At 37.5% G+C, this 10,129-nt stretch overlaps 1 protein-coding gene across 5 annotated transcripts in view; it reads right to left on the reverse strand.

The window, feature by feature from the left end:
* Positions 1-7,455, reverse strand: part of mtss1la (MTSS I-BAR domain containing 2a) — a 27,359-nt gene extending 19,904 nt beyond the window's left edge. For 2 of the 5 annotated variants that reach the window (XM_026927348.3, XM_053234877.1), the window contains exons 1-3: positions 6,972-7,455; positions 2,431-2,492; positions 1,108-1,181 (exon numbers count right to left, since the gene is read on the reverse strand). In XM_026927348.3, coding sequence (XP_026783149.2) covers positions 1,108-1,181; positions 2,431-2,492; positions 6,972-7,040 — 205 coding nt within the window. In that variant the 5' untranslated portion in view covers positions 7,041-7,455. Of the gene's footprint in view, positions 1-1,107; positions 1,182-2,430; positions 2,495-6,971 lie in introns of those variants that run through there. The other 3 variants (XM_053234876.1, XM_026927345.3, XM_053234878.1) reach the window with 2 other exon arrangements.
* Positions 7,456-10,129: the final 2,674 nt, after the last annotated feature.

A 10,129-nucleotide genomic window follows, 5' to 3' on the forward strand; every position in this document is an offset into this window, starting at 1 on the left:
AGAACAAACAGCATTACTAAGACCAAGAAGCTATCAAAACCGGTCTAGGACAAAGTTTTAGAAATTTGTCAATCAGGGTTATAGTTAGTAAAAAAAAAAAAAAAAAAAACCAAACATTGAACATTCTGCAGTGCACCACTAATTCCATTGTTACACAACAACAACTCTGTCTAGAGTCGTCCAACTAAAGTTAGTGACCGGTAAGGCAATAAACAGAGCAGCAACCCAGAAGCCGATTAATCCCAGTTAAGTCTATTTCAGTTCCAGGCTTTAACATTTCACAATGTCGAACATTTTGGGGTTTTTTTGGGGGCATACTTATGCAAGGCACTGTACATCAGTGACTGAACCTCTTAAACTGCAGACCATAAGTATGCAAAGTATGTATTCTTAATCTGCTCTTAGAAACAATGTCTGTGCTTTGACTGGTCTCTAATGGATAGCAACTGTATTCAGGTAATAGTCTTGAAAACTCTTGTAACCCATAGCAACTGCCTCTGAATGCATGATAAATACAGCTGCCTCATGCTGTCACTACACAATTTCTGGAGTTCTACGAATAGGATCCTCTATGCAGAGTGTTAAATGAGCTAATAGGATATGGCAAGCAGATAAAAAGGTAGATGCTAAAATGTCTAAACTGTTTCCATGCCCACAGCTGTGTCTGACCCACATTTTGAAACTGTGCCAGTGAAGACCAAATTTATTTGACCTCATTGAGCCTAAAACACTCCATCAGGATAGTGGAAAGTTTAATTCTAGGTGATTCAATGCAATTAAACAGGATGACTGGCCTGTTAATCACACTGCAAATGGCCAGAAGCCATTTTCTTTTCTTTTTTTTTTTTGAATGTTCAAATTTAGACGTCCTACAAAGCAAACTAAAACCAAGCAAAGCCATTTAACATTCTTTTATCTGCTGAGTATGTTCCAGGGGCATTTTAAATGTTAAACTCTATATAATGCACTATTTATGATGTCTAATAGCATGTGGAGACCATAAAGCTGTTCATGGCCTTTAGAGCAAGAGTCAATTGGAAACAGCTTCATCACCATGACTACGGTACTTTTTTTTTTTTCTTCAGCCAGCTGTCTCAGAAATTTTACCTCTTGAGTTTGTTGCCATGTCCGCCACCTTCTGAAAGGCATCCAGGAAAGCAGCCGCCGCCAGTACTGTGGTCCTAAAGAATGCAAAGAGAAGTGAACACAACACAAAGTACCATTAATGTTATATTATGAGTTAAAAAGATGACAACCTGCAAAATGTAAACTGGATCGACAAGCCCTGATTTACATCCTAACATCCAAATTTGAAGTCTGGAATCACCTTATATATTTTATTTATAGCACAGCACTGTGGAATTCTCAAGTCTGATTGGTCAGAAGGTGTTGATTAAATTTTTTATAATAGCAGTTCCGATAGTAGTGCCATAAGGCAAATGACAGGTTTATATTAATATGCACATTCTAATATATTATAGTTTCTATAGTAACAGGTAATTCACAGGGACTTTTATGCTCAATGTAATCTAAATAAAATAACAAACATAATAAAGTTTGAAGTGAATAAAGTGAGGTTTTCTGTAAGGACACATTTATTTAACATTTATGGAAGGAGTCTCCAGTGTCAGCACTTTGTAGGAGTCAGTAAAGGTGTCCCAGAAAGTCTAAAAGGCTGCATCATTTTCGTGATAACTTCAAGACAAGGCGGAGAAGCAACTGTGCATACCTTGTACAATATAAGTGATAACAGGAATTAACTTGTTTCACAGATATTCCACAACATTAAATGTAACTATAAATGGGTAAAATGTATGACATTCTTCAATAAATTTTAAAAATCACAATCGGTAAACTGCTGTGGTATAAGAGGAATAAAACACTTGTTGACAAGCTGTTACTAGAAAATAATCAACTTCAGCATGTAGCAGTAACACCACTTTACATCAGGCCGCATTACACCACTGCGTCGTTGATTGTTTTTCTATATCGACACACCCCATTGTGTTTTTTTCCTTGCATTACCTCTTTAAACACAAATTATCTAATATAAACACCACATTATATTTATAGATGTTTATTAAGTAGTGTAGTTTTTTTTTAATATTACATGATACATAACACTAGATAATAAACAATATCTGCATAATAATTTCTCCTCAAAGCATCCACGTTGAGATTTTACCACCACATTTTAGACATTATGTTTTTTAATTATATTAAGATATCATTCTTATTCTGAAAGCATGTATAGTGCTGTACATCATTCGGGACACATCTAACAATTTTCAAAAGAATGAAATCTAAAAAGATGTATATACAATTTTGATAAATTGATGCAATTTTTTTTAGCTTTTATAGTAGCTATAATACACCAAGATCTCTAGAAAAGTTTCGTGAAAGTCTCTGATCAGTGTGAAAGTTTATCACCTGAGTTGTGAGTGTAGTTTTGTGGCCTTGGCTCCAAAGTCCTCCCACACTGGGTATGAGTTCTAGTGAAAGAGCAACAGTGTCATGTTAGAAAATTGCTTATGACATCAAATCTACGATTATGTCATGATCCAAACAGGTACACACACAGCCCAGTCTTCACATCCAAATACAAAACACCAAAAAACACCTCAGACGAGGAACAGATGTTTAGTCAAACATAAACAGACTTCACACACATATTCACACACATTACACATTAATATCAGTTTAATACAGTGAAGCTAGACAAAATGTCCCTGAAGCTGTCATCTACCAAAATCACAGCAAAATAATATTGGGTATAAAGAGTCTTTCAGAGAGAATTCTTCGTCTGTTTACGGTTATTTTTTTCTCAATTCACGGCCTGCGGGCAATGTACAACAATTTCATGACTCCAATGAAAAACAGATCTGCCTTGTTCAGCAGATGCTCTTCAGACAGAAAGCAGGAAAACGTTAAAACAGGCAGTTACCTATTAAAACCTTCTGAACAAAATGTCCAGGCCTAAGAGCTTCACTTGTAAAACAGACACTAAAAGCATTCCCAAGAACAAATGTCTTCATTAAACGTGGGTGTATTGAGCATGACTGTATTACTACAGGACGACAGGAAAATGGTATAACTGGTGTAGAGATGTAAGAGTCTCCAATAGCCATTAACAATAAGGCACATCTTCCATAGATTTCATATGATCTCTCTCCTGGAGGCGACTGAAAGGAAACTATCTGAACACACCCAGTTCCTTGTTGAATTATATACAAAAGTGACTTTCTTGTATTGTTCTGGTATTATCTCAGGATCCAGAACAAACTGGTTGTGTTAAGTAGATAAACCTTCACACACATAGTTTATTTAATAAGGTTACTGGAAAATAAGGTGAATAAATAGTAGAAAATTACTCTTTTTTTAAATAAATGACACACAGAGTCATCATTTCAGCTTTGAGCAATGTTTAAGCACACGGCTGAGAAACTGACACACTTGATCTATTTTCTTTAACCTAATCCAAACTTGAAAAAGGGTGTGAAAAAATAGGCTGCATGGCTAGTTCATATTTTCTTTGGATTAGCATGTATTAGCAATTACTTTCTGGGAAAAAAAGAAAAGAAAAGAAAAAAAAACAAAAATTAAGCAAAAAACATTGCATCTCCTCTGAGGTTTGCAATCCAGTGTTTTGTCCTGAGAAGGTCTTGAATTAGACATTAGTCTAATATGTCCTATTACTGCCATGCTGAACACATTTCCTGCTGCAGCTATGGCCATGTCCATTGTCACAGCCACAGGTGGCTAATTAGCTTTCCTGTCGTGTGGAGCTAAAAGCCATGCAGCGACTGAAGCAGATCAAGACAAGAGGATGCTGCAGTTTAAAAATTGCCCATAGTCCCCCGAAATCCAGGAGAACCATTCACGTTTTTAGGAGGAAATCTATGAAGCAACATTCCTGTTTTTTCTTTTTATTTTGTTGAAGAATATGCCTAGCAATGCTAACACAATCTGAATCTGTCTATCACAAGATCACAAAGACATGAAATACTAATCCCACTCTAGAGTATTCTGTTTTTAGTAATATTTTAATGGTTATTTGGTATATGGATTTTTATACCAAATTCAAATTTTTTATGTCATAAGATCTCTCTATATACGCCTATTTAGCCACCAAATCATTTTATTAATGCGCTCGTTCTAATATTATTTATTGTTTATATAGTAAAACAGGGGCTTGTATGGCAGATGGTCTCATAATAAACCCATTAAAAACATGTTATTTAATAAAGAAAAACATATAATTACTGATATGGTAAAGCTTTCTGAAAGGTTATGTTTAACATTTTTGGAAGGAGACTCCAGTGTCAGTGCTCTCTAACAGTCAGAGGTAAAGATATTCCCTTAAGTTTTCTTCCAGCTGCAGTCTATCAACCTGCATTTTTTGTCTTATTAACTTCAAGAGAAAGTAGAGAAGTGAATGTTTATATCAGCTACAATATTGTTTTTTATATTTTATTATATAAAAAACAATATTGTAGCTGATATAAACATTTTTTTATATTATATTATATTTGCAAATATTAAATGCAAATATAAAGTATAGGATACATGTAAATATAAAGTATACACTAGTAATAAACCATGATTGGAAACATCTATCATATAACTGCAAAATAAGAAAAAGACTAACCCACTCTATAGCATTCTGTTTCCATGAATAGGTTTTAATGGTTATTTAAAATGTAACTGCTGAATGTGAAGGTTAAGGTCCAGCCTGACTGCAGATCTCTCACTAGCCTCATATCTCTATGTCACATTTCATATGACATACACAAATACAATAAAATAATAAACTCTCAATTCAGTCTCATGATGAAGGTGAAAATATATTATCCCTGCCATAAACACAAACAGGATAGTGTCATAACTATAACAGTCTGTGAAGAAAATGGTGGAAACTCCAGCTCTTACTGGGCTTCCCTTATACTAAGGAGGAAAAGGCCTTCAGCACTTTTGGTATCTCTAACAACACCACTCACTCCACTCAAACTCTCTCAGGATGTTAATGTGCCACATGTCAGAAAAGCAGCACATTGCCAACCCTGAGCCTCTGCCAGGACCAGGCCCTCATATATTGTATGGTCATCTGTGCTGGCTTCAGGCCCAGGAAGTTCACTATATGATGGCATTCAAAGTGGCAATAATAGTGACTCCTGACAGCGCAAAAGCAGTGTGAGAGCATAGTCGCCATGTATCAAACGCTACACACAGCTACTGTATTCTGTTCCGACAAAACAATGACTTGGCCGATTACCCAAAAATCTGCAACTACTGTAGGGTATGAGATCCAAGTTCGGAAAGATCCAAGTATTTCAAGACTTTTAAAGTGAACTCTCTGGAGGACAGCAATTCAAGACCTGAAGACTTAAAAAGTGTTCAGGAAAGTCAAGCATGTGGGAGGGATGACTAAATATAACACATCAAGTATGTAATATGAGAGTAGGAGGAGAGCAAGGAGGATATGCAGCTGTCTGCATTTTTGAGTGCAGTTATTATAAGCCCTCAATAACCTCAAACTACACACCCTGGTAATCTATCCCTCATCACATTGTTGCGCAGACTTTAAAAATAAGACTGTTCACATTTTGTTTATAGGAATGAACAGCAAATATTTGTATCAATCCTATAAATCAATCACTAGCCAGAGAAGTATTTTCCTCTTTCCTGGCAATGAAGTAAAATAAATTGAGCCCTGATAACCTCTAACCCTTAATCAAATAACTCCCTAAAGAGCAGGTTAAACTAGTTACCCTAAAGTCTAACGAAGCTCAGCCTCAAACACTTCAACCATAGAATATGGAGCGTCTGAGATATATGTACACATTTCTGGCCACAACCTTCAGGATCTTGAAGCCTGCTGTCTGACTGGCTCTCCTCAGTTCCATATATACTCATTTCTGTTTGCCGGTTTCGAGTGGGGGAACAAACTTTTGACTATTGAGACATTACCGCAAGATATAATGATTGAAAAAAGCTTAAAAGAATCTCATTTTTAAATATTATTAAAGAGTTAGGTGCAGCACTTAGTGATACGTAAATGAGATATCCTTGTGTGTTTGCTGACAGGCCACAGAAAAAGGTCTGCCATGTCAGTTAAATTGCCTCTTTGTCAAGGTGGGCAATTTTTTTCGTCAATGTTTATTGATGAACCGTGCCAGACTCTCTAGAGAAGCTAGAGGCCTGATATGTGAGATTAATCTTAAAACAATTTGTGGGCTTATGTGATGTAAACTAAAAGACTATAATAAATAATTGCAAGCCCAAACTATTATTATAGTTTATTATTATTATTATTATTATTATATGTATTACTGAACCTAAATGAAAATAGGACATATTTAATTAAACATTAGAAGATGAGCAAAACTAGTAAAATGTAATATTATTGTTCTGATCCTATAAGAAATCCTCAGAAGTAATCATTTCTTTTTGCTATATAGAATCAGCTCTACTAGGTGATGAGAAATTGTTTGGCTCTGCAATCACTAAAGCAAATGGCAGCCTACTCAACTCTTAGCTCAAATGTAATTTTTTTTTTTTTTTTTTTTTTTTTACTTTGGTCAAACCATCAGTAAACAGACATCCCACAGAATCATGCATAAATGCTGCTTGAAGCCATCAGTAATTATAGCACCCACATGGTATCACAACAGGCTCTAACCATCTCCCTACACTCAGGCAGTGGGTGGTGGTCACCTGGACATGCTTTCGATGCATCATGTTTTAATTGTTTATTTAAAAAAAACAGATTTTAAAAGCATATTACTGGCTCGATCTGTGTAAAGGGGTTGATGGTGGGTTCATAACAAAGCGCCTGCCTGCACGCTGCTCCCTTGTTGTCATTAATCTCAGCATCAATGGTCCAGGCAGCTGGAGCCCAAACAAGACAAAGGCAATAAAACCACCAGCACTGCTCTTCAGTGCGTTTCTATCTAATCTGAGAGCTGTTTTACCTTCATATCGTTGACGATCGCCTGGAATAATCCACCCAGAGCACCGCACTCCTTCTCCACACTCTCCATGTTGTCAAAGCCGCGCCGCACGCGCTGAATGACTGAGCAATAAAAACACACGAGACTCGACTCCGATCAACTGAGCTCAGCAATCAGGAACCACTTCATCACATCACATCACATCACATCCCGATCAGAGCGTGCTGAGAGATTTCAGAGAAGAAGAAAGAGCAATCGAGTCCGGGCGGTGTGTGTTGTGCACCACGGTTTGGCACAGGATGATGGCTGGGGGTCAAAAGATTTGCTTTTGCCCTCCCAACCCCCCAGTCAAGGCTAAGAGAAAGCACACGCACTGACTGAGTGCTCTGTCATAGTAGTACACTTGCTGCTCAATCCACTGCAGAGTCAACAGGACAGGGTTCACTGAACCTCCTCTCTGAAGCCAGTAATGGCAAACTGAACAGCACTGCGAGATGAAGCACTGAAACCCGAGACTGGAAATCTGGACTGGAGCTCGTCTTTGGAATCACAGAGTTGCCAGATTGGGATCAGTGTTTCCAGAGCAATAACAGTTTAAACTCCTCCCACTTTACTTCAAACCTGCTCAGACCCTAATAAAACAACCTCTAAACTTTAAAAGTTAAAGATATATCACTAAATCTCTGGTCATCTTGTTAGTCTAACTGATTAAAACACCAAAGGATTCACATGAATCTGGCAACCCAGAAGGGCGGGATTTCATGGTGGACATATGGCAACTTGGTTTTGTATGGAGCAAGGACAATTGAACGCTGCTTCTCTGTTCATGAAGTATTCTCCCAAGAAAGTGCTTTTGTTCACGCCAGGGATGAGGTTAATGGCACAGCTGGCGTTCAATGAGCCAGTGGAAGTAATGCGAGGTGTTTTTTTTTCTTTCTGTCTGTCCTTGCCAAAGAAAACCCTTTGAAAATGATGTTTGAAATCCTTTGTTAGAAAATGATGCCTGCTAAAATAACTTCACCAACACACACCCTAGCAAGTCTAAAGCATTCAACAGTTTCCATTTGTGATGAACAGTTTCAGTGTGATTAACATTTCAGAGAGCTTAATTTATGTCTGGAAACAGAAGAGGAGTTCCTTTCCTACTCTGTATCTGTTACAGCCTTGGAAATCTAGACTCATCTGATATTTCTCATACCTATCCAATTTCCTCATTTCAGGCTCTCAAGCCTATAAGTTTGGTTTGTGAAGTAGGAACAGTCACAGATTTGCTATAAATCATTATACCACAGTGCTGATGGCTTTCTTGTGTCTTGTTGGTCAGAAAGTTTTGATTATTTTTCTATAACAGCACAGCTCTGACAGTAGTGCCGGCTGCAATTCTAATCACAAGTCTCTATTAATATGCTGGGGTGGCACAGTGGCTTAGTGGTTACACCGTTGCCTCAGTTGGAGGTTCGAATCCCGCCTCTGTCCCGAGTTTGCATGTTCTCCCCGTGCTTTGGGGGTTTCTTCCGGGTACTCTGGTTTCCTGCACTACTTCAAGGACATGTGTTGTAGGCTGATTGGCATTTCCAAATTGTCTGTAGTGTATGAATAGGGGTGTGATTGTGCCCTGCGATGGATTGGCACCCCATCCAGGGTGTCCCCCGCCTTGTACCCTGAGTCCCCTGGGATAGGCTCCAGGATCCCCCGAGACCCTGTGTAGGATAAGCGGCACAGAGAAGAGATGGATGGATATTAATGGGTGTTGTATAAGAGGAGTAAAACTCTTCATGCTGTTACTGAAAAAAAAAACTTCAAGGCCACAAAACACTACCCCATCATTGGTTATTTTCTATGTAGTGTTTTATTCCTTACTTATTGACCTACGTATAAACTGATTCAGCGGTTTATCATGTAGGCCAAATTTCTACAACCTGTTCTCATGCAAAACCCTTACAAATTTTTAAACTAATGATGGTGATACGGTATGGTTGCATTTCTTCTGATTTCAATGCATTACCTACTGTATGGATGAATTAGGAAAAGGTACAAACTCTAACCCAACCTCTAACCTTTTCATATAATTTCAATCAAGCTTATTGTGACAAATGTGCATGTGAGACCATGTTGATCTTTTCTAGTTGACTTGGCAATCTACAAAAAATCTGGACATTTAACTTCCAGACACTTTGTTTCTCTAGAAATAATTGTGATTTTTTTAATGTGCACCCCAAGTTAGAAAACCAAATATCTTTTATTTGTTACTTTATACTTTAAAATACTTTATTTAACAGAATACTGTGTCTTTTGAACTTTGACCTGGCCGTGGACAGCACACTGCAGGCCTGAAGGAGAGATGTGGACACAGTGATTCATGTTGTCCCTTCACCTGCTCTGCATTCCAACCATCTGGTCTCTTTGGTCTGCTATCTGCACACACTTACACCATACATATTACACAAGACTGTAAAACACATGCTAAGCAAGGGTATTCATTCTCCATGGCCCCTAAAAGTCTTGATTTACCTTATGTACTCAAATATGGAGAAGAAAATTATGTAAGTGAACTGGGGTCAAGTTATATGGTGGGATCCAGAAGAAGGAGCGTCTCTTATCAAATAAACAAGCTCATTCTAAAATGTTGCTTTCCATCACATTTATTAAGTACAGCACGTAATAGCAGATAAACTCTTGTGTTTATTTTGGCAGCGTTTGAATTTACTTTCTGCATCACCACATGCTGCTTTGGGATCATGATAAAGTAGCTATTTGTGCAATGGTAGCTCTTTCTGTGCTACTGACCGCAAGGTTGTTAGCTCAAAACCTTGACCTGCTATAAAGTCATTCCAGGGCCTTAGAGTCAGACCTTTAAAACAAAAGTCCATGTTGAAACATATTCAATTTGTTTATATTGAAATATTTGTGATGTGCTTAGCGATTCTGGTGTTCATTTGCTGGTTAGTGCAGTATTTTCATTATTCTTGTGAAAAGTTAGCAGTTGTGAGCCTCTTTGATGTCACATGGGAAAATTGTCACAGTTACAATGGTGTTTAATAGAAAGAAAACATTTCATCTCAGACATAAGAGGTAATGGTCATGTTTCACTGTTAGTTCCTAAAAACAAAAGAGCAAGACCTTCTTTTTCTCACTCACCATTTTCCAGCAACATTCAATGTCATATTAATGAGAAATCC

This window comes from Pangasianodon hypophthalmus, chromosome 6 (assembly GCF_027358585.1).
Source record: "Pangasianodon hypophthalmus isolate fPanHyp1 chromosome 6, fPanHyp1.pri, whole genome shotgun sequence".
NCBI lineage: Eukaryota > Metazoa > Chordata > Actinopteri > Siluriformes > Pangasiidae > Pangasianodon > Pangasianodon hypophthalmus.